General features: G+C 35.5%; 1 protein-coding gene across 1 annotated transcript; it reads right to left on the bottom strand.

Annotated features, from left to right (window-relative positions):
- Positions 1 to 285: 285 nt before the first annotated feature.
- LOC110111805 (CTP synthase-like) lies at positions 286 to 24,616 on the bottom strand. Its single transcript, XM_020843822.2, has 24 exons — positions 24,421 to 24,616; positions 23,216 to 23,489; positions 18,402 to 18,481; positions 18,073 to 18,159; positions 17,937 to 17,987; positions 17,733 to 17,850; positions 17,568 to 17,624; positions 10,795 to 10,859; positions 10,467 to 10,550; positions 10,087 to 10,137; positions 9,948 to 10,010; positions 9,749 to 9,795; positions 9,590 to 9,659; positions 9,446 to 9,508; positions 6,891 to 6,980; positions 6,749 to 6,787; positions 2,821 to 2,970; positions 2,632 to 2,709; positions 2,468 to 2,553; positions 2,208 to 2,256; positions 1,580 to 1,660; positions 1,394 to 1,487; positions 1,174 to 1,274; positions 286 to 497 (listed from the first exon to the last, which is right to left on the bottom strand). The coding sequence occupies exons 2-23, from the start codon at positions 23,400 to 23,402 to the stop codon at positions 1,222 to 1,224; spliced, it is 1,743 nt and encodes a 580-aa protein (XP_020699481.1). The 5' UTR covers positions 23,403 to 23,489; positions 24,421 to 24,616; the 3' UTR covers positions 286 to 497; positions 1,174 to 1,221.
- Positions 24,617 to 25,938: the final 1,322 nt, after the last annotated feature.

Consider the following 25,938-nt stretch of genomic DNA (forward strand, 5'->3'; position numbering starts at 1 on the left):
CGTGAGCTCGATAAGCTCACCGATAAACTCAGCTCGTGAGCTCATAAACAAGTCGAGCTTAAGTCATCATGGCTTACTAACACCCCTAGTATTGCACTTGGCCGTTGAGTTCGTCTAGCAGCTATAATGGATCTAAGGGTTTATGAATAAAAATTGAAGAATTTGAGAATGCGTATATGGACAAGAGCTAGTGCATGATCCATATCTGGATCATAGGAAACTTATTTGGATGAGGGATTTTGTTTTTTCTGCTGTTATTCTATTTGAAAATCTTATACATTAAGGTATGCTCAACTCAAAACATAATAAAATAAAGTTTATATTCATTTTGACCTCATTAAATAAATGAACTTGTTCAAATAAGCCAAATTCAAGCTGAATACAATTAAACATGAACACCGAAAACTTTTTTGCTTTGCCAAAACCTATCAAATCTGGCCAAATTTGGTACCAACACCCACTTAGGTTGCCATCATACAAAACCTCCAAAGCTTTCCCTGCATTCAACAGACATCAGTGAAAAACAAAACATAAAAATATTTAGTTTTGGCTAATTTAGTTGCTACAAGTTCAAAAATATATTATTAAAAATAATAAAATTGTCAACATTCATTATGCTTTATGGTTTATGGTGCCGAATGTTGGTCATTAAAAGAGAAGCATAATACTAAGTTAAGTGGTGCAGAGAGGAGGATGATTGGGTGGATGAGTGGTTTTACCCTTAGAGATAGGATACGAAATAAGCATATACATGAAAAGGTTGGAATAGCTTCAATGGAATATAAGATTAGAGACAGCCGCCTTAGATGGTTTGGTCACATTAAACGAAAGCCTTCCGATGACCGGGTTAGGAAAGTTGAGGTATTAGATTTAACTTATGTTAAAAAAGGTAGAGGTAAACTTAAAAAGACTTGGTTAGAAAATATTAAAAATGATTTTTCTTTATTAGATTTAAACGAGAATTTGACTTTTAACATGACACAATGGCGAAAAAGTATTCATGTAGCCAAACCCACATAGTGGGACAAAGGCTTTGATGTTGTTGTTGTTGTCGTCGTCATTGACATCATTTATCATTTGGTTGAATGTAATTAAACTTTAGCATATAACACAAAAATAAATGAAAATAAAACCATCTATATCAACAAGCAACCAATGAAAACTTTTTAATACCTGAAATAAGCGAATTAAAGTCAGCAACAGTCTTTAAAATTATTATCACTAAGCTTTGTCCAGATGAGCTTGCAATTTTCCCGTTGCAGCCAATATAAGCCCTGAAATGCAAGAAAAAATATTAACTTTTCAAACTAAAAGTTATTTCATAAAAATTTAAAAAGAAGAAACAGTGATGGTATATTGAAAATTCGTTCCATTTCATCTCATCACATATTACCTAAAAATAAGGCAGAAGGCTTCCCAGGTCTTGATTTGAATTCAGGATGGAACTGAACACCAATGTAGTAGGGATGATTTGGTAGCTCCAGAACCTGTTTTAATCATGCCAAACTTAAGAAGATATGAATTTTTATATAGAACAAAATCACTAAAATTTAACTTGCTTTATCAGATCCACAGTTACCTCCATTCTCTTTCCACTTTCATCACTTCCCACAAATTTTAAACCGGCGCTTTCAAGGCTTTCCACAAAATCAGGATTTACCTAAAACAATACAAACATTGTGGTTGAGAAGAAAATTCGGGACAGGGAATTATAGTCATAATATTAGCTTTTAGATGAGTTTAATATATGATTAATCAATCAAAATTTATGTTACACTCATCTTCAAAAGAAAAAAGGGGGGGTTATTGAAGTCACTTAATCAAATTTAACAAAAAAAATTCCTATATATGCACTCATCAAAAATCAAAATTAAAACAATAGATGACCATGTCTTTTGATGAGTTCTTCTGTTGTTTTTCAACATAATTGTAGTGAATAGTTTTTACAATCAAATCTTTATGAGTGTGATAGCAATATAAAAGAAAAATTCTATAATATCCATATAAGCTTTTATAAAAATTATTTTTTTCACAGTAATTTTACAACTACTTCTATAAACAACTACAACTGCATTATACAAACCCTATATTATAGACAGCTAATCTCATTGTGTACTCAAGATACAAAATGAAAAGAAAGTGTCCATATCATTCTTTTTACATTATTATAGCTAAACTAAACGATCAAGCCAAATAGAATAGCTAACCTCATATCTATGTCGATGACGCTCATCCACAAATGAAGAGTTTCCATATCTAAAAATGATTAGAAGAAATCTTTAGTTCACACTTCATATAAAAAGATGCAAAAATAAATAAATTTATAATATTCACACGACTAATTATGAAAAAAAGATGCCTACAAAATACAATAAACCAGTAACTTTTTTTGCAATGTTCAGAAAAGAAGCCAACAAAAAAAAATAGATGTTAATTGAACATAAAGATCAATCCATCCGGGGCATACAGCTTTGAAGAAATGCAATTCAAGTCTTGAAAGAATGTTCTCCGTGAACCCAGTCTCATTGTGCTTCCCATGTGAGTTCTTGAACCCTGCTTTCAAACATCATAATTTATGTTCTCTCTACACTCTCATTCTCAAGCAAGTATGATATTTAGCTGGTTAAATACCTCAGGCATAAAGATTACAACGGGATATAGAGTCTCAGGATCAAATTCCTCACTGTTTGCTCTCTCCATCCCCAAAGCCTATAAAAACTTTAACCAAAAGTTAATATGATCATGGAGAGGGAGGAAAAAAGAGAGGCTATGTAAATGTATTAAAAGAAAATGAAAATATTAAAAAAATGGTAAACATACAGATCGAGAAAATTCTATAACAGAAATCTGCATCCCCAAACAAATCCCAAGATACGGAACTTTGTTTTCCCTGGCATATTTAGCAGCCAAAATCATTCCAGGAACTCCACGGTCACCAAATCCACCAGGAACCAAAATGCATGAACAACTCTGAATATGAGTGGTGCAACAGAAAGTGATGTTAGATATCTATATATTGGATTTGACCGAATCTAATTAATTGGAAATATATTGGACAAAACAAATGCAGGTAAAGTGGGAATCTTTGCAAATCACACCAGAAAAAAAAAAAAACTCAGAGACCAACTTTTTAGTGCAAGGAAAATGTAGCCAAATAGGCCAAATCTACTTTCACGACAGACTGGGAAACTGGCATTACATGAGAAGAAATAATAACACTTTAAATAGCATCCAATCTAACACTTTCGTTTATGAATTTACCAAAAACATGCACTCTACTATCGTAAAATGCATGCTTCATAGTTCCATGAAACCAAACAGACGAAGTTCACAACTAAAGTTCCCAATAATCTGGGCTATACTATATGACCACATGGACGAAATTGATACAGCTCACCAAATCCAAATCAAGCATATTTGAGGTAAACTATTGGAAAAATGCAACAGGTAACCCAATTTTTATTAAGAAGCATGCATGAAAGTCCCAGAAAATTCTAGAATATTATACCTCATCTTTTAAAGGTGTGGGTGTCAGCTTAGTCTGGTTGATATGAGCTTTTGAAGCTGTTGAAATATACTGCATTCGAGCATCAACTACATTATAATAAACGCTATACTGCAAACTTTGGGGTGGAAAATGTGAAAATCTTGGAGCCATTTCTGGTAGCCTCACAAGCAGCGGCCAGCAATGAATCACGAGTGGAAAGCAGGAAACCATTTCGAGTAGCTTTGAAAGTATTAGCCAGCTATCAATCGATTCAAGAATTTCTGGAATTAATTATAGGAACCTTCCAATTAACGGCCAGCTGCCAATCAATCCTGGAATCCCTCCTTACAGCATTTAACATCCTCTTCATCCCAGAAATATCATAAGTTTCATTACAGAAGCTCTCACCGCAACTTGCAATCAAAACAACACAATTTATCATATTTTGATGAACATTTTTTCCTTTGTGAAGGAAGATAATATCATGGTTCTATTGCACTAATTCTTTCTTCTTTGCGTTTCCTTTCTCTGATTAGGAGTTTTAACCTTCCTATTTTGGGTACCATGATTTGGACCTTGCGTATCCTATAAATATTGAACCCCTTCAACCTATTGGAATAAGAACAACCAATGTAATATTCTTCTTATTTTTCTACACATGATTTCAGAGCAATCCTTCTCTATCTTCCACTTCTCTGATTTATAATTCTTCCTCATTAGCCCTTTAAAGTTTTTGGTTTGAATCATAATGATGATTAAACAGAAAAATGGCCTTTACAAGAGGCTCCTTCTTGAATATCGCATGCTTCCATGAATCAAGCTCTCATGGCTATTAATAGAATCCAATTATCCACTCAAGCCGAAACCCTCAAGAACTAAAAATCGACATCAACATGACTATTAAAAAATGTATGGTCTTGAATTTCTTTCGTGTCCAAAATAAAAATTCACAATACTAAATCGTAGACTTTGTGGTCTCTGATATTTCAAACTCTTCATCTATATTTAAAGAAGTATACTATCAAAAGTGATGATAGGTCAACATCGCAAATAATTGACATTGTGATTAAAAAGCATTACGCCATTATAGAAGTAAAAATACTAAAAAAATAATCATTTTCCCCCAAAACTTGCATTCTCGAAGAGAACATCAACTAAGTATATGAATATACATTTTATGATAACATCAATCCCACTTTATTACTAAATCAACCTATAACTCTTCCAAACCTCTTGAATCTCACACATCTGAATCTCAGTGTTTTGAATACCACAAAAACTCTGAATATCATATGCAACAAGTAAGAAATCCAAATGATAGGAAAATTCAACCAATAAAATAGAACAAAACATTTCACCTCAAGCAAAACTACTTTTATCACTAGTCATGACATCACTTCATAAGGATAAGGTAATATAGATTCTAAGGATGATCTAACCATTTCCATTGAAGCTCTCAGGAAAAGCATGAAAGTTTCTTTAAATACCAGATCAATTATTATATTTCCTATAATAAAATATATCCTACATTCTAAGCCTTTAGTGCAAAACTTTCGAGTATGAAGTGATTCAAGGCGCCTTAAAAGCAATTGAGTGCAGACTTATAGTTCATGAAGAATTTCACGACCCTTAAAGAAATAGCATGTACAAATTTTCAAATCTTTCATACAAATGAATCTTCAATGTGAAATGAAATGCTAAAGTGTCAAAGCAAGACTACTTGCAAAAGCTTTTATTCAAACTTATGGAATTAATTATCAAGAATTCTTTATCATGATTTTTAAGATTGAATACTATCAATGCATTTTTTTTCTTGCGATGTTAATTTAGACTAGTCACTCCAAGTAGATATAAGAAGATGACTTTCAAAATGGGGAAATAGAAGATTAAGTACATATAACAATACCTAATGGATTTGAGAGTAAGAGTAATACAGCTTTAGGTCTGCAGAGTCAATAAAATTTATAGGATTTAAAACAATCACCAAGAGCTTGTTTCAATCGATTTACCATAGCAATTAAAAGGCGTGGATAGCCTCAAGAACAATCTGACCACGCTTTATTTATCAAGAAATCTTTTGAAGTTAAAGTTCTATCTTGATTGTATATGTTGATGATATCATATTAACAAGGAATCATGAAGAAGAAATAAACAAGTTAAAAGATGTCTTAGCTAAAAAATTTGGAATCAAAGACCTTGACTTATTAAACTAATTTATAGGCATGAAACTCGCAAGATCAAGCAAGGGGGTATTTGTCTTGCAATAAAAATACACCTTAGACTTACTAAAGGAAACTAATATGCTTATTAGTGAAACCAGCAAACATCCCAAAGGATCTATTAAACAAAAGTATAAAAACTTCATTAATGCTGATTGGGCAGGATTTGTAACTGACCATAAATCTGTATCTGGTTATTACTCATTTGTATGAGGAAAATTTTTACTTGTGTGGAGAAATTAAAAAAAAAAAAGTTTGTTATTGCTCGGAGTATACTGAAGTAGAATTTAGAGCCCTGACACAAAATTTATGAAGCTTTATGGTTTAAATGAATTCTTGAAGATTTAGTAGTTTGCGGTACTATTAGTATTGCTAAAAATCTTATCCATCATGAAAGAACTAAGCATGTTGAGATTGATAGATTAGTCACACTCCAACAATTTGATGTCCTTACTACATCCCTAATCAATTTCAATTGGACGACCTTACTTCTAAGCTAGGAATCATCAAAAATATATTCTTAGCTGGAGGGAGAGTACAAATCTTAGAACCATTTCTGTTAACCTCAAAAGCAACGGTCAACGGTGAATCGTGTATAGAAATCAGGAAACCATTTCAAGTAACCTTACAACTATCACCCAACTGTCATGCAATTCCATATTTATTGGAATTAATTCTGGGAACCTTCCAAGTAATGGTATGATATACCAATCAATCCTGGAATTCCTCCCTACAGCTTTCAACATTCTCTCCAGCAGAAGCTTCATTAGAGAGAGTCCACTGCAGGTTATTACAACAAAGAAATCATGATTTACCATATTTTGATTTTTTGCAATAATTCTTTCCTGTTTTCCTTTATTTTGTCCAGTTAAGTTTGGACCTTATATCTCCTATAAATATTATATCGCTTCTATCTATTGGAATAAGAAAATTAAACGTAGCAAAGAACAAAATCTTAATAGAATTGTATCGCTTCTTCTTGTTTTTCTACCGAAAAAAAAAATAATGTTTTAAAGGTTATAACCAAAGAACAAAATCTTACTTTGATGGTTTCCCATGCAGTGGCATGTGCTTGTGGCGTCTGTATTCAGAACAAAAAGCTTAGGATTAATTATGCAGGCCAATAAGTTAAATACTATACATGTCATTATTTTAATAGAATTTGAAGTCTGTCAAAACCATACCAATCTCGCACTTTCATCATCAAGATCTGAAGCGGCAACCCATTCAACTGACGGCCTCAAAGAACAAGCAACACAGGCATGTAGTAGGGCCTATAAAATAACGAATATTACAAGAGAAAAAAATTCAAAAGTAATTACAAGCAATAAGATTATATAAATAGACATTCTGTAATGTAGGGGTAAAGGTTTTCTGTAATGAGCACTTGAGAGGTCGAAGTGAGGTGAAGGTTATGTGGGTTAGTTTTTTGAGCAACAGTAGGAACAATGACCCGTGCACTGAAGGTAAAAGATTATTCGGAAGCATATTAAGAGATGGATTAAGCACTGGATTTGAAGGCTGGGAAAAAGAGGAGGATGACATTCCGAATAGCAGGGTAGTATAAACTGTAGTCCTTATGGAGTTGCATTACCAAATTGGGTCCGGGTTCATGGGTTTTTCTGATTAATGAGGCACTGATAACCTCCACAGAGACTCAAATAAATTTTGCAAATTGTAGCAAAATACATATTAGCCATTTGCTCCAACTTAGAGAACAATTTTGTAGGCAATGACTAAAATATCATAAACCAAATGCTGCAATCTATTGTTCCAATTCAGATAAATAAGAATAGAATCACAAAGAAGAGACTTAGGTGTTATTTGATAGCCTAGATTTAGAGGAAGTAACTTGATTCATAACAAAAGTTATCTCAAATTTACTAAGCCCTCTATTAGCTAAAGTTCGCATGAATGTGTCCCCTTAGGCAAACATCAACCCCAATATACAGGGTACTCTTAGACAAAACAACCTATGACAGCTAATAAGGATCCTTCAATCAGATTAGGTCGACTACCTCCTTTAAGCAAATTAGGGACTACGATAGCCTGGGATGACAGAATCAAAGGATCTTGATCGAACTCATTATCATTCCCCCATCATCTGCTTAAAGTGTTTGGTGATAAATTTCAAATTCTAAAAATCTTAAAAATTAGAATCCAAGCCCTAAAATTATGGCTACTATATGCTAGATACTTAGTGTCTATCTAATTCTAATAACTAGCATTAGTTGAAAGTTCTCACTCGTTATTGGGAGGGATAATTAACCATGCAAGCTTATGCATATAGGAAACTTGAAATCATATCATAATGGCATCGTAAAATGAGGACAAAATCTCTGGGTGTTATTTTATCTTAAATTTAATGTCTTCTAGAAATTTACCCTAGAACATCATCCGTTAAAACTCTCCTCGCGTAAAAAAGCTAAACCTAATCTATCGAGGCACAAATTTTTGGAGCTCACACAGATCAATCTAGTTATATATATATATATATATATAGAGAGAGAGAGAGAGATTATATTTGACAACACAGATCAATCAAGTTGTTTCATGAAATATACAAGTCTTTATATATTTGAACTTACTATAAAAAATGTGCCAATATATCAAAGTATTTCTACAAATATGTTAGTTGTTCACAAATATTATATAACAACTTTCAATCATTTTAATGTGTTGATATATTCAAAGCACATTAATACTCTATGGGTTTCATTTCAAATACATATAATGTCCTATTGATCAAGAAAATATACCAATATCCCAAGTTTGACCTTATTGATTCTCAGTTGATCTTAAGCTCCTAGCAACTCATCCTGATATATGCATCAAAATACCCACAATATCAAAAATAAATTAAAATTAATGAGTTTTCTTCATAACATAAGCTTATCAACCCAAATTAATTAACTAGGATGCAAAAATCTACTAAGCCCATTGAACAAACTAAATTAAACGCAAACAAAATTATAAGAACTATTATTGGGCTTTCCTCATCCTTAAGGTTGCAAGTCCCACTTATGAGCTTTTCAATGAATGTAAGCCTTCATCCAATTATTGAATTGATTCAACACAAACAAGCCCATCAAATAATGCTTAAATCTTAAGCCTTCCCATGAATCAAAGCGGCAACTCAAACCAGTTCTCATGTTAATAAGGCCTCCAAAGAAAATTAATTTTTGGGTATTCCCAAAAATGTAAACCTCAATCTGAACTAAACTCAGCTCAACTCTCATGTTAAATGAGCCCATTAATCAAAGCAAAACTCACCCACAAATGTATCTTAGATGTTATTTTTCAAGCTAAATAAAAACTCATGGCCATAGCATTGCCTCTAAGCACTCATTGATTATATTCAATACCTTTGAATTGCAAGTGGTCTATTGGTTGTTTCTAAGCTATTCAATGAAACTAATACAGCCAAACCTTTGCTAATGAATGAGTTAACATCAAAAGAATATATTAGACACACACTTCCACCCCAACCAGCTTGGGATGTCGGAGAGGATGTAACCCATGATTTTTAACCAACTCTTAGAGCATTATGGCTTGAAGCCTTGTAATGGTCATATGATATTCCCGGGATGAAAGTTTATCATTACATCGGAGGAGGCTGGAGGAGGAGATGGCTTTTCCTAAGTGATCAAATTCAAATTTCACATTGTAGCAGAACTAGGTTCTCAAAAACTAACAATAAATGGAGAGAACAGTATGATATGAAAAGCTGTTAACAAACCTTGACCACTGATAGATAAGAATCTGATAGTCCAACATACTTACCAACCATAGCAATTTTAACCTGCAAGAGAAAAGGGATTTCAAATGATGTAAACAAGCACTAGATGTATCACAAACTAACATTAAAATTTGATAGACTGACAGAACTAGTCAGGTTGTCATACGACTCTGCCATCTTTGTCCAACTCTGAAAGTTTGGAGCATTACAGATGCTGCACCAAAAGCTTCTACATCAGTTACAAGCTATATGACAGAAGAAGAGCCGACAAGGAAAAATTGAGTTCTTGAGTAGGATGCCTACCTGAGACAATTCAGTTGCTTCAAAATAGCTTCATGAGCATTTTGGTTCTAGATGGAGGATGCGAAGTTAGAATATCAACATAGAAACCAATTAGGCATTGGTTTACGAAATTTCAAACTTCTTGCAAGACTAGCCTAAGTGGATGGACCTCATAATCGAAGTACAGAATCAAATATATACATTGAAAACTTAATCTCACCCAAAGTAGTAGTGGGATATGCCAGATATTTGGAACATCATGAATATTCAGAATATTAGAAACCTGAAAGAGCAAAGAAAATGTTTTCAGCGCCAAACAAGATCATGGCTTCCTAAGATTCATAATTAACGTGACTCACCGGTACATGACAAAATTGAGACAGTTTCTCCTTGGTACCTTCTCTTAAAGGCTGAAAATTCCAGAGAAACAATAACATACATATCATACTATGAGTTAATAAGGCCTGATAAAATGATGCTTCATTTGGTCACATGTTGAAAAGGAATTCATAGAATGATAATGAAGAAGCCATAGAATTCTAGACTGCCAAGTGAAAGTGTGCAACTACAGTCTTTCGAAATAAAGAAATTTACATATCAAGAAAAAACGAAGGCTAACATCCTAAACAAAGAAAAGAAATAATCTTGATACAGATCTAAATATTAGTAATTTAATATCCACACATGTAGGGGTATACTAATGAATAACAGTTCAATAAATTATTATTTAAGCGCTTACTTGAGCAGAACGACATGCTAACAAGTCAGGAGTCAGGCCCAATGCTCTTAGTTCACGAACACTATGCTGTGTCGGCTTTGTTTTCTATAAATAATTCAAATTTATCAGAGAGAGCGAGTTCGACATTAAGTGTCATCTATAAAGAGGACCTCTGATATAAAGATGTAAGTAGAAGAATACGAAACTAATTAATTACAAATCTTTAAAAATACTCATTTACAAAAGGAAGACACCTGTTATATGTTCTTGTGGAAAAGAGAAAAATGTAGCATCCTTATACTCAAAGCCATATTTCTGCAACTGTAAAGGAGCAAAAAGTGGGAATCACCTGCTCACCAACAACACCAAGTACTGGTACAAGGCTCACATGAACAAGGCAGAAATTTTCATTACCTGAAAGCAATTAGAAGCATTAGTAATAGAAGATTACAACAACTTTATTTTACAAGAAAAGGCATTTAAAATCCCCGTACATTGCAACTTAAAACCAAGCTCGCATATCAAGATTGAAAGATAGCATGAATTTGAAAAAATTCAGAATATGCAGGCTACAAAATTCGCACACCGGCCTCTCTGCGGTCCCTTTCTTTTTCTCGGGTCGTTGAGGAGAGTTTTAACGAGTATGTTCAAAGGAAATTTTTTTGAAGACAAATTGGGTTTTGAATAAGATATTACCCAGAGATTTCGCCCTCATTTTGCGAGGACTTTATGATCTGAGTTCAAGTTTCCTATAGGTGCAAGCCACTATAGTTAATTATCCCTCCCGATAGCAAGAGAGAACATTCGATTAAGGCTAGTCATAAAAAAAAATACATAGTATCTAGCTTATAGTAGCAGCATGTTTGGGTATTTGAAAATTAAATATTTAAAATAAAAAATTCATCGCCTTATACTTAAAGCGGATGGTGGAGGGAATGATGATAGACTCAATCAAGAACCTATAGTTCTATCGTCCCGGGTGATGTAATACAATGAAGATGACACAAGAATTGCATATTCAAAATTAATAAATTGTGAACTTGGCATGGTTAAACATAAACGAATACGATTTCAAGATAGATCTATAGAAAATTCCACGGAAAACTAAGTAATGACAATTGATTACAATCTAGAGCAATAGGAGACTTGCAAACTTACATTAACAAATAAATAAATAGAGCATATGGCACGTTAACAAAAATCCACTGTTTAAAATTTAGATCATTCACCTTCGGATCGCTCACTTTCACTCTTGATATCGCTCGGCTTTGCGGAAGATGATTGCACATAAACTTAGGGATGCCACTAGTAGACACGTGATGCCAAGGGGGCTAGTCGCCGGGGAAGGAGCCAGAGTTGGAGGGGCGGGTGGGCGTCCGGTGATTGTCCACTCTCCCGTAGGTCGTCGATGACATCCGCGAGGTGTAAAAGAATACGATCAAGGTATTTTTCGACGGTGTGGTCGAATCCAAATCCGACGTCGAAGAACGGTGATTGGATGACGTCGATCTCCCCTTGAGAGTTGAACACAAATCTGTGATCGAGCTCCGGATCGGGCATGCATGATCATGGAAGGATCTTGTCGTGGTGGTGGTGTATGGTGGAGGAGCTGTCACCTAGGATAATTAGCCAAGAGGAGGAGGGGTTGAGTGAGATCTCGGATGGGAGGAGGTGGAGAGAGGAGGGGCGGCTAGGTCTAGGTTAGGGTTTGAAGAAATTAAGAGAAATCTGAAATTAATTTCAGATTAAGTGAATTCGGAGGGAAAATATTGGGTTTGAATTTCAAATTCCAAGTGGGGATGGGGGAATTAAGAGGGAAACTGAAATTTGGATCCCCTTATAGGCCGACGGCATTAAGAGAGGAGGGAGGGGATTGGGGGAGGGAGTTATGGGTTTCCTAATCCATTTTGGCAAATTATGGATGAGGAATTCAAATCCTATTTAATTTAAAATTAAATCGAATGTCATTGGAAACTTTCCTAATCTGGCTTTTGTCAAATTTGGAAACTTTGGAGCTCACTTTGAATTTTAAATTTAAAATTAAGTGGGAGGGGGGGCCGGCGGTTGAAATAAGGAAGGGAGGGTGGTGGAGGGGAGGCCGGCGGCTAGGTGGTTGGCCAGCGGGTGGGGTGGCCAAGGAGGTCGGCGGGATGGGGGAAGGGGCTCGGGTTTTGGGGAGAAAAATGGGTGCTTTGGTTAGGGAGTTCGGCGGGTGATTGATTGGGGAAGAATTGAAGGATGGGAAAGAAAAGAGATCGGGCCGCGAACCTTGGAATCCACCAACGGTTGATGGGTCTTGTTATCGCCCTCCTTGGGCTTCTCCTCTCATTAACTCACTTAGAGATCAAACAAAGAACATAAAATTTCATTTTATAATCATCATCTATTACAATGCAAGAGGCCTCCTATAAATAGGCCAAAAATGAAACAAAACCAAAAAGACACAAATGCCCTCGGGGCTACAATAGCGACTCAATACCCACAGGAGTAAACTAGGGAAAAAATAGGAAATGCAAGAACAAATAAAATATAAGATATATCAAAAGTAAAGGCTCTAGATCGTAGCCGTCGATCTACGTCTCCAACGATGGTACACATGTCGAAATCTGATGTCCTCATCACCGAGTCATTATGGTCTCTAATCTACTTAGTAATAAGAGGTAGTTAACCTAACCTCGTCCAAGGATATCATGTAAACCTGGGTTGCATGATTGTCTAAATGGACAAATTTGAATCCATCTTAAGCTAACAGAGGGCATTATGCCCTATCGGTCACATTATACTGATTCATTACTTAATGATTTGAAGCTGGTGGGGAACATATGGGCTCTAACTATTACCATAATTTAATGGTGTCATTTAACAACAATAACACCTGGTCATAAGGTCCCAGTCATAATCGTTTACCTGTGGAGTCATTTAGCCGACAAATCACCGGCTAGAGGACACGTGTCACGCCCTTACTGGGAAAAGACACATTGAGAATAAATCCTAGTGAAATTCAAGACCATACATTTATTCTTTGTAAGTTGAAGTGATTTTCAAATTTGTCCATCTTAGCAAACTATTACGAAGGGTGGATATTTATTTTGCTTTAAGTTATTTAGATGATTGAATTCCAATTTTATATATTTATTTTATCAATAGATGTACGATTTTGAGTCTTTAAAGAATATTTGCAAATTAACCCCTCCGATTGAGATTTGCATTCAGCACGACCATCATCGGGATGACTTTAGTGTCACTATAATGTTTATATTTTATGAATGTGGGAGGTATTTTAAAAGTTTGGGATCCCCTTCAATTGAGATTTCTGTCAACACATAATCATCGGGAATTTTAAAGTCATTTGAAAATATTTTATATTTCATAAGCACTTGGAGGACTTTCAAAATGTAGAGTCCCCTCCGATTGAGATAAACATTCAACACGGCTATCGTCAGAAATTTTTGGGCAATCTTGCTTTAATAGTCAGACCTTGTCGACCATGTCTACTCGACAACAAATGATCGAGTTTGTCGTCGGCTTCATACCTTTATTAATAATTTTTTCTTGTAATAGATCTTGAAAGTTTAATATGAATGTATAAAACAAATATCCTGGTCAATGCCGCGACCATATATTTGTTTGAAGGTTCGAGCTGTTTTGACTCATATCAACTCACATAGAAGGATCGGGCGCGAACTTAAGTTCATTTCTTGACCCGCGTAGTATTCTCAGACATCACGTGTGTGTATACAACACGCTCACCAAGGCCCATGCAGGTGTTATGTTAGACCGGATTTTGAGGAGACGACTGAACCGGTCCCACCTGTACTGGTTCTGGTTTATTCTAGATGTAATAGATCCACCTGATTGGGAGAGGGTGCAGATAGCATGTGGGGAACAACCCTCTTAATTGTGGTGTTATGGCTTTAATTGAGAAGGATATGAGAGAGAAAATTCAAATTCTAGGGTGTTTAGGAATTTGTTGTTTGTTCATGCTTTAAGTAGTATTTTATGTTTGAGGGTTAGGGTGTTGTATGTTTTGCAGAATTTGGTGTTTCTTAGGTTTTGCTTGGGCTCTAATCTCCAGCTAGAGAATGGGAGAGCAAGATATTCCCCTACAATTGAAGATCCAACTATATCTTGCTATTTTCTTTCATTTACTATCAAATTAAAAGTTTTTCCCTCTGTTATTTTTCTATTTTCTCTCAAAAACTGCTTGGAAGTGTGCTGGATTGCTGATTTCTGCAGCCTAATTCTGTGTTTTCTCTTATTTCCTATCATGTTGACGTTTCAATGCATAAGGGGGCATTTTGACATTTAATTATAATAAATTATGCAAATGACCATTGTTGAAAGAGTGCGCCAGATTTCATTTTGAAATCTACAGACGTCTTCTATCCGCTTGTACGAGTGTTGCGTATCTGGTGGCATGGTGCTGTGTTATGGGTTGTCCGCTGCTTATTGTAGGTAAGTTATTGTGCAACACTAAACTCTTGCTGGCAAGTAGTGATCATTTTAAAGATGCACGAGGTTTCTTGAAGAGTCGGTGAACGCCTTCTATCCGCTTGTACTAATATTACGGATTCGGTGGTGTGGCGCTACGCTATGGGTCATTCCTTGCTTATTGCATGTAGGTTATCATGCTACACTAAATTCTTGTTGGCAAGTAGTGGTCATTTGAAAGATGCATGACCTTCCTTGAAGAGTCAATGAGCGTCTTCTATCCATTTGTATGCATGTTGAGGATTCGATGGCATTGTTTAGCCTATTTTGTCTTCTACAAGCTATTTTTTCTTTCGTGTTCAGTCTGCAGGAGTGTACTTCAATCCACAAATATGTTTTATGATGCAACAGGAGCCTTCTACTTGTCGCTTGCAAGCGAGCTGATTTATTTGCTGCCTCAGTTTATCAGTGGCCCGCGATTTTTACTATTGATTCTCTGATTTTTCTTACAGGTGAATCGTAGCGTTTTCATACAACATTTACATATAATTGGCAGCCATAGCATTAAGGAATAATGTATGGAGAATAATAGTTCATACCTTCAGAGCTAATGTCTTAGCAGTCTCAAGCTTCTCTTATAATACTCTGTCAATTTTCAAGGGATTGCAATCCTTTGGAGGTTCAAAATATTCAAGCAGGTCGAGTAGTTGAGCTCCAACTACGTCTTCTTCATATGGAGGACAAACAGGTTAAGTAGTCGACTAATGCCCTCGAAAGTCGACATCTCTTGATCCTCCACCATTTTCTTGGTTAGTTTCTGAAGCATTCACTTCAAGCTTGCAAGCATAGTAAGGTTCCAATTTGACAGCAGATTGGATGCTTCTGGAGATCAACGGCTCTTGCATTTTTTGTATGTTGTCACCTTTAGGTGGACAACAATATGTATGATAAGTCTTCTAAAGTTGCTTGTAGGTGCTCATGTTCATAATGGGTTCTTGGTATCTACTTGTAGATGTCATGTTGTGTGTGTGTGTGTGTGTATATATATATATATATATGTGTGTGTGTGTGTTTGTGTGTGTTTGCAGAGGACCGGTTACACTTGCAGTGTATCTACCATTGTTGCTTACAAGCAGATTAATGTATTCATTCGTATGCTAGTGTGGGATATCGGATGCGCCACATTCACCACTGATTTTCGTATACACAGTTGGCAAGCTGATACTTTCGTCGTGTATTAACCTTCAACGTTCATAAGGATCACAGCATATATATGCAAGTTGGCTAATATCAGTCATAGGGACATTTTTACATTCATAGCTTATTTGTTGTCGTCGCTCACCAGCAAATTAGTGCACTTGTCTGTCAGTTAACCATTGTTGATTGCAAGTAGGTTATTCTCACCACAACCTCCTTCCCATGGTTTCTGGTTATGTTGCGTTCTTTGTATGTAAGCATAGGTAACAAATTGTATCAATTGCATGTCTCTTATTAGTTATTACTACTCATGAATGGTTCGTTATGTACATTAGAGATTCTTTATTATTTGATGTGTTTGCTTTCAAGTTTGTCTTGTAGAGAGTGTTTTTGTTCGCAGACGGGTTTAGTGCATTCGTCTACAAGTTAATGTTGAATATTGGGTAAGACGCATTCCTTGCTTATTTCCCTATATATGCCTATTGGCAAATTACTACGTTCACTACATATTGATTTTCAGTGCTTGTAAGAGACCAACATGTTTGCTTGCAAGTTGATCATGTCTGAAAGTTTCCACGACGAGTCCCCTACTTGTTCATTAATTTTCATTTGGATAACAATGACCATTAGCTAGCATTTGCATTTTTAATGTGGTCATGCATTTATTAGTTTAAGGTTCGGTTCCTGCTTATTAGTCAAGTTATGTTCCCTGTAGTTCTTTTAAGTCATTCCCTACATTTTATTTTAAGTCCAAGTCCTATGTTTATTGGAAAATTCGGAAGCCTCCCAACGTCTCCTAGTTTAGGGGAATTTTGGGGAGCTGGGCATTCCCGTCATACTACAAACTACAAAGAGCGTGTATGATAGGTGTCGGGCGACACAACGACTGTGGTTTTCAATACCACCACATTATAAGAGTGTGTAGGGTCTTCGAGGTACATATTTGAAATGCGTTTTTTTTTCCCTCGCAGGCATAGAAGCACATGCACGGGTAATTAGGATTGGCTACGCCACGATAAGAAAAGTGTGTATATGGCCTACCCTCCTCGCCACAAACGTCGCACTGGGCTTCCTCCCACCATGCTAAGAAAAGCATGTATATGTGGTTCTCAGACGCAGACAGAGAGGCTGCGACGGGTGTGTCAAGTAGATCGGCGTAGGGTTGTGGAGGTTTCAGTTGGTTGTGGATGTCGGGGTCAATTAGGGAAGTGCAATCCACGAGAGTGAAGGAAGCTGGCGCCGGGCATCGTTTGGTTGGCTAACTTGGTTGGAGACAAGTGCAAACGATTGGAGGTTACGGTTGTGTGGATCGTTTTGCGGCAGGGAGATCGTACAAAGGTGTAGTAATTTTTTTCTACTTTTCTATTTTCTTACATATAGTAATAAAAAATAACAGCAAAACCTTTCTTCATGTTCAAATGAAAATAAGTAGGCCAGGCACTACTTTAGAATACCTCTTAGAAGAATTAATGCAGAATTGTCTTGTAGGCTTACCAAGAGAAAATGACAACTGGCGCAGAGCTTCAATAAAGGGCATGGATTCAATGTCACCTTAATGAAGAGACAAAAAAATCAGTATGATAACATCTAGCATAATTTTAATTTTTGGAGAACCATATCAGTTGAAATGGTTAATGATTATGAGTTTATATATCCTACCTACAGTTCCACCCAACTCTATCACACAGATATCAGCAGGGCCATCTTTTCCATCAACAGGAATAGAAGAGACTGACTCAATCCAATTCTTTATGGCGTCAGTTATGTGAGGAACAACCTACAACAAATAACCACAGGAAATCATAAATATCAATAATTTTTATGGCTATTTCTTCGAGTGAAGAATTGCCTCAAGAAAAAAACCTGAACCGTCTTTCCAAGATAGTCACCCCTTCTCTCCTTGTTGATGACAGACTGAAACATGATAAAAGGCATCTACAGTTTAGTTCTGTAGAAAACTTTGGTGCTCAAAAGGGCTAATTCCATATACTTCACTTGCCTGATATATCTTCCCTGTAGTGATGTTGTTTTCTTTAGTAAGAGTAATATCCAAGAACCGTTCATAGTTTCCCAAGTCCAAGTCAACCTTTTAATTGTGTAAATACAGCATGAGTGACTTTAAACACCTAATTTAAATAAGCATGAGGCCATGATATATAAAAAGGAGGGACAAACATAATACAAAATAGTTCAAAAAACATCTAACGCTTAAGGTGTAAACATTGGGCTAAGTAACAAGAATCTGAGGTAGACATTAAATGAAGAAATTTGGACTAAATGAAATAATTCTTGCATGACTTGCTGAGTATAAAACAGGTGCGTGGTAACCTCTCCACCATCATCAAGCACAAAAACCTCCCCATGTTCAAAAGGGGACATGGTCCCTGCATCAGTGTTCAAGTAGGGGTCTGCAAGAGCAAACAAGATTCTGTAAGTTAAATTTAAGCAGAACCAAAACTGGTAAATGAGGATTCACAAAAGAAAAAAAACTTCGAGGAAATCCAGTTTGGGGAAGACAAAGGGTATGACTATTGATTTCACCACAGTAGTTTGCAAAAGGTTAGCAAAGTTTACACCTATTTAACTTGAAATATAAAAATACGAATCATCATAGCTTAATGCAATTCGAGGGCAAAAACCTGAAGCCTGGAAAATAAGTTCCTTATACATCTTTAGTACTTCGAATTAAATGCATACAAGTTGCCTTCCAATATTACGCCAGAGGTCAAGAAAAACACACAAAAGAAACCACTAACAAAAAAAGTTTCATTAGTCTACTCTAAGCTTCAAAAATGTGTTAGATTTGACTTATAGAGGTAGATCTAAAAAGACTTAGTTAGAAAATATTAGAGATGATCTTTCTTTATTAGATTTAGATGAGAATTTGACTCTTAACAGGACAATGGAGAAAAAAGATTCATATAGTCAACCCCACATAGTGGGATAAAGACTTGTTGTTATTGTCGTCGTCTACTCTAAGCTTCATTTAGCAGGGTCTAATCGCATTGCAAAATATCCTGATTAATAAATAAGTATAGAGGATGAACGATGCCCCACTAGGACTTTTTGCTGTCGGAGAATCCATTTGGGAGAGAAGTTGTACACTTTTAGCTCCATTAAAGAATGTTTAGGAAGAATACAGTATCAGAAATGTGAGCAGGAAATGATGCAATAAGATTGGAACTAGGAAGAATATAGTATCAGAAAGGTGAACAGGAAATGATGTTATAGGATTGGAACAAATATCAGATTATCGTCTTTTAATGGTTTGTTGAAAAGCATAAAAGACACCTATAGTAGCTTTTTTTTTTTGTTATATAATGAAAACGTTATACATGTTGATTGTGCTATCTTTATGCCTAAACAAAGAAAATGTCTTAAATAGAGAATCACAACAAGTACCTGTGAATATATAGTTTTCCATTCTATTATTAAACTACCAATAAAAAACTCAAAAACATTAATGTACAATTGTGTCAAGAAGATAATTAGTAGTCGTAAGGTTCACTAATTTTTCAATATAATTATGGGGATGGTTTCATTCTTAAAATGATATAGCAACAACTTTTATGTCTTTATTTTACTTATGTAGGTTAATTATCAAATTAGTATAATAATTATAATTATTCTTATCCCAACTACTTGGGATCAGTATATATATATATATATGTGTGTGTGTAAAGATTTTTTCCCCTCAGATTTTTAGCATTAAGGTTCAAAAACATATTTTGTAAAAGCTGGGGATAAGAACTTCATGGTTCTATTTAGATCAATTGACAATCAATTAAAGATTAAGTCTTCCTTGTATCTTCCCTCTCATGCTCATTCAGGCACCCAGCTTACCTATTATTGCCCCCCTCATCTACACGTTGATATTAGAGAAGAACAATACATGTTGATCCCTTCACTATGTTTGCTCTATTTTGTCTTAAAATTCCATCTAATTGTGTACCATCCACTTCCACACAAGTTAGACAATATATGTCTTAACCTCTACCACTTTGATTCCCCTTGTTCATTTGATGATCATTCAATAAGTCATGCAATTCCAAACGTCCTTGTTGATGTCTACACGAGAACCACATATCAAATCCATCCACACAACATAACCGTTTTTTTATTTGTCTTGCATGTTTTTCACAAAATTCTCAAATTACATTCAATGATGCGCCCGCTTCGACCTAGTCCATAGAATTATAGCATCATATCATGCCTCGGTCCCCAACATGTCGCATTGCTTGTGCAAATTTGCCCTTATCTTCACGCTCATTCGCATCCACCTCCCAACGTGCTTGCCACATTATTACCATATTCATAGCCATTATCGTAAGCCTTCATTAACAAATTATTGTCCAATAAAAATTTTCCCTTCCCAATGCAACTGTGGTCCATGCAACCCAAGACTTCTCACATGCCTCTTATCACTAGAGCTTCAACAACCTAATCACTAAGTTACAACTCCACAATTTTGATATATTAATTTCTTGAAAACATTAGCAAGCTTTATAGATTTCTTCATAAAATTTTACCTTCTCAAAAAGTAATACTCCAAGAGTCATAAGCTACTAGCAGTTCAAAAAGAGGACAAGAATATGGTGAGAGAAAAACTAAGACTCCCTCCAATGTTTGATTAAAGATACATGAATTGTACTTCCTGATTATAACCACATGGCAAGTGGTACCCATCACTTTGCCCAATCAACTAGAAAATAGAAGTTCAACTCCACAACAATTTCCATCCAAGAAAGTGACAACTCCAAGCAAAGCCACATATTTGGCCACAAATAACATCCAACTGTCCCACAACAGTGGTCTTCTATGCAACCAAGCCAGTAATGTTGATGGCTATATGTTCCAAGCTCGTGGATCATTTTCTTTCTTAAATTGTTTCATACTAATTTCATCAAAATGACTTTAGATGCCCTCGACTTTCTTTATGTTTCCTTTCGATCTTGGAGTTCACCCTTCAAATTGAGGGGATAACTCTGAGATTCGAATTTGGTTCATAAGAATATTAACAAGAAACCAAATTTCTTCACTTTTGATGTATTACCTGAGCCTGATGTTGACCCAATTTTTCACTCTTGAATTTTCTTTCATGTGAACACAAATTATGTTCATCTATTTGGCATGTTTAGTCAACTCATAGCAGGGTGTCGACTTCACCCATCCTAGATCAAGTCAAATTTTACTTAGAACAACACTTCCATTTTCACCAAATTAATTTGATTTGATATTAATCAAATTAATTTGGACTAATTGACTTCCTATTGTCAACTCAGCATCCTGGAGTAGTTTGGGTCTCATTTTTTCTAGTCCTTTACGAAAGAGGCTCGACATACAAAACTCATCGGCCAAACTCCTTTCATAGGCCCTTAATGAAAGCTTAGCATAATAAAGCTATAAACTTGGCCTCCTTCCTGCCAGCTTGGCCCAAAAATGTTTCCTACTAATCTCATCAAGATGACTTTAGATTCCCTTGATTTTCCCTATGTTTCTTTTTGGTCTTGCTGTTCACCCTTCTGATTGAGGGCATACCTCAAGATTTGCACTTGATTCATGAAACATTAACATGGAACTAAATGTCTTCACTTTATATGTATTCCTTGAGCACCATGCTGACCTAAATTCTTACTCTCAAATTTTCTTCAGGTGACGCAAAGTTTATTCATCCGTTCAATGTTTATTCAGCATGCAATAAGTTCAGCTTCGCCCATCCTTGGTCATATCAGATTTGACTTAGAATAACCTTATCATTTCCTCCAAATCAATGTGATTGGATATTAATCAAAATAATTTTGACTAATCGACTCATGTTGCCAACTTAACATCCTGGAGTCATCAATTTAGGCCTCATTATTTCTAGGCCTTTACCAATGACTTGAATATACTATACATGGCTATCAACTTGGCCTCCTTTCTATCAGCTCAGCTCATCCCCCTACCCTCTCATCAGTTAGCAACGTCTTTGGATCAAGTCCTATGAATTTGTTTTCTCGATATTTAACCCCTTAATGCTTTTTTCTATGATTTTGCATATTAAAGTTGACAGTTTAGACTGTTTAGTCATCTTTAGTGTGACCTCAATCACTTTTTAGGCAACTCTAGGCTCCTTCAAATCAATGTCTTCCCGAATTGAGTCATGTGAAGTTGCTTACTTGGCACTAGGGGTGTAAATGAGCCAAGCTTAAGAGAGCTCAAGTTTTGTTCGACTCAACATGAGCTTGTTAACTTTTAGCATCAAACACAAGCTATTCAAGCGCAAAAAATCTACTTGAAAGTTATATAAATTATAGAATAAATATAGCGGTTTATATTATAATAGAAATATGCACTATTTATTCTAATTGTTTTTTTCTTGTTATTAAAGATATATATATATTTGTGTGTGTGTGTATGATATACTTTTTTATTGCCTACTTGGCAACTTGACGACAACTGTAGATCTTGGTCACCATGCTGGTCAAGTTTTCTCAGGACCATTCATGTCTCATCATCTATCTAATTAAATATTTTGCTAACAACTCAACATCCTACAGCTATCAGCTTGACACCCACTCCTTCCTAAAGACTATCTTCCTTGGCCTTGTCTATAGCTTTGCATAATAGAGTTGTTGATTTAGACATTTCCTTCTGAACTTACATAGATAAAGACACGAGTGGGGTCATTTCTATTAACAAAAATTTCTTAATATGCCCTTTTCCCTCAATTTTGTTATTAGGTTTAGTCCTTAAGTTTTTTCCTTATAAAATCCATAGCCTCATATTAGGGATGAGAATTTTTTGGTAGTTTATTTTAAGTTTTCTGAATTTGGAAAGGAGGTCCCTACACTTTGGGGTGGATTTCACCTTACTTTGGAGGCAATAGGGCAAAGAAGCCATAGACAAATAAACCAAAAACATTCACCCTTCGAAACTAACTAGAGGAACTCCCATCAAAATGTTCATAATCAAATAATCAAAAAGCATAAAGTTAGCACTATCTATATAACCTTTCCACACTGCCAAAAAAAATATAAAAAAATATCATGAAATCCTAAAACAATAATCATATAAAAAAATAATCCCAATAAATAAAAAGGACAAAAAAGGACTATCATAAAGTAATGTCATCACGCATGTACAATGCTGGAATGAAAAACCTATTTTGATTGAGGTAACACGAAGTCCACAAGCTTTGAGTACAACGCCAATGCTGCTCGCTGTCACACCCTTCCCCAAACCACTCACGACTCCACCGGTCACCAAAACATATTTCATTTGCCTCTTTGTTTGCATCACTGCCACCGTCGGAGCATCCACCTCTATTATTTTAGCATCTGCCACCATCTTCTACTTTAGCAAAATCACTTCGCTCTTCAGCTGTAATTATTTTCAATCACTAAGGAAACAATAACACCAATGCTCCCTTCTGCACTGAAAAAAAAAAAAGTTTTGCTTAATCAACTTCAATAAAATAGTGAAGTGTCACTTAAGCATGCAAGCATAATCGTTTACCAAGTTAAAAACAACAAATCATGGTATGGAAAGGAAAAGAATAATCATACTCAGGATCTTAGGACCATCTGTGCACTATTGCAGAGGTCATTCAATGGAAAGCATCTAAACGCCAATGGACTGATATGAATCCATAAAGAGAAGATTGAAATTCTTCTTTTGTATCCAAACACAAAAGATAGAACAGACAAGAATAAAATATCAGGCTTGGGACAAATCTAAGTTCAACAAGGCAAGGCGAGGCTAGTCACTGGCAATCAGTAATGTATTACACCGAAATGGAATTATTCAAAAAAAAATCTAGAAATTTTTTAATATAATAAAATAGAAAAAAATCAGGATAAAACAGGAAAGAAAACAGAGTAGGTATCTCAGAAAGATTTTTATGATTAGCCTTATTAATTGAGCCCCCTTGCCCACAGTTCCCCGACTTCTACAAATTCTACTGTCCCCACCCCCGTCGAAAGGTGCGGAAAAAAGGCAACAAACCATTTTAGCTTAAAAAAGTAAAAAACGAACTTGACTATAGATATTTTAATCGACGGGTAGAAAGGTGTTGGAGCGTACTACACCAGAGACTTCCCTGAGATTTTCTCTTACCATAGACCGCGTAGAGATATCCAAGTCAGTGAACGAACAAAATCGTACCATATAAACATCCACCTGCTAAAATTTCACAAACTTGACTAAAGACCTTATTGGGTCCGTTCATTCATTTCAATTCATACATTTTCCATGTATGATATTATCACTACATGAAAGCAATAAAACCATCATAAATCTCACCAGTCACCGCATACACGAATCGAGCACACACACAATGAGAGGAGTAGGAAGAAGAGGGGAGAACCTTGCCAATGGCGGAGGAACAATCGTTATAATCAGCACGGAGCGCTGAGGAGTGCAAGAAGGATGAGCCCTTCGCCGGCGGAAGTGCCGGAGAAAAGAACGAGAAAATGAAGCGTCTGGCGGTCGCTTGAGAGAGGAAGAGAGTGGGATTTGGTCGATTTTTTTAAGGTTCTGTCGCTTTAGGGTTTTTACTGAGCCTTTTGGTGCTTCGTCTAGGTACTTCGTATGGAATAGACAGTATCATATTTCACCACCAAAAGTAATATTTTGGCGGATTTTTTAAAAAAGTAAGAGTATTTGTACACTGTTATAAATAATGTGTAAAGAGAGTTTTTTTTTTTTTTTAAGAGGGTGATTTTCGGGCAAAACTCTTTCATTAATTTTAAATGTGATACAAAAGAATGATCAAAAGAAGACAAAAATAAAAAATAGAGTTTTAACAAAAAGTCAAAGCTCCAAAAAATCCCATACAAAAATCTGGGATCGGTCAAAAAATTCCTAGATTGTCCATGAAAGAAAAATTCGAACATCAAAACCTTGAGGCGGGTCAAAACTATGAAAATTTTGATTAAATCATAATTTTTTATATCTCTATATGGCAATCAGAACTCCCCTGCTTGCCCAAAGATTGTCCAAAAAGAGAGGTCAATAGGCAGGAAGTCATCATTGTTCAAGGCCCCAAAATTCCAGCCAGACCAAAGCAAACAAAGGCAACAAGAGACATCAGAGGAATTTGATGAAATACGACGTACAACAACTGACAAATCAAAAAAGCGCACCCAGCACTGCAATTCAAACCCCAAAAACATATTAAGCTTTCCACCTCATGTTCTAAAACTCTTTAGTTTCCCTTAGACGGTCCCTGCTCTTCCAAAGAGAGATCTTCATACTAACAATCTTCCTAATTTTACCACTCAAGGTAGTATCACAGCATAAATTAGATTCAAACTTTCTCTCATTATGTTCTCGTCAAATATAATAAATAAAGCATTTAATAGAGAGAAGAGAAAAAGTTTTGACATCAGGCAGCTTGCAGGATAAGCTACAATAAAATCCACCACCTGGGTAATATTTGGTCTAAGATTAAACGTCTGTTTAAATGAAGCAGGAAACATTCCGGGCATAACCAAAACAGAGTGATCACACTAAAAAAAATGTGGTTTGAGCTTTCATAGAAATTATTGCAGAGGGCATACTCATAATCCACTCTTGTGTTCCATCAAAGAAGCACATCAACTATTTTAAGCCCACTAGAGATAGCCAGTCACAAAATAATAGAGAAATGCAAAGAATGTTGTTTATGCCAGATGTACATGCACCAATAAACAAATTCAAACAAACTAAAATAATCATTATAAAAAACTTGAAATGAAGCTTCAGTATAATTCTCCCAAACTAGGCAGTTAGTAGAATAGTTACAAATTGAGATTGAACTAATACTAATTTGCAGTGCAGTAGTGATCCAAGCATGCAAATTCCATCTATTATCCAATATCTGGCTACTTGTTATTTCTTTAGG

Source organism: Dendrobium catenatum, unplaced genomic scaffold (genome assembly GCF_001605985.2).
Source record: "Dendrobium catenatum unplaced genomic scaffold, ASM160598v2 fragScaff_scaffold_621, whole genome shotgun sequence".
Lineage (NCBI taxonomy): Eukaryota > Viridiplantae > Streptophyta > Magnoliopsida > Asparagales > Orchidaceae > Dendrobium > Dendrobium catenatum.

Bases quoted from the DNA above. Each gene is read 5' to 3' on its own strand.
- LOC110111805 (XM_020843822.2), bottom strand. From the start codon at position 23,402: ATGGTGGCAGATGCTAAAATAATAGAGGTGGATGCTCCGACGGTGGCA. The intron at 17,988-18,072 runs GCAAGTGAAGTA...ATCATGTTTCAG, and splicing joins CTACAGGGAAGATATATCAG to TCTGTCATCAACAAGGAGAG. The intron at 1,488-1,579 runs GTAACTGTGGAT...TGATTAAAACAG, and splicing joins AAAGTGGAAAGAGAATGGAG to GTTCTGGAGCTACCAAATCA.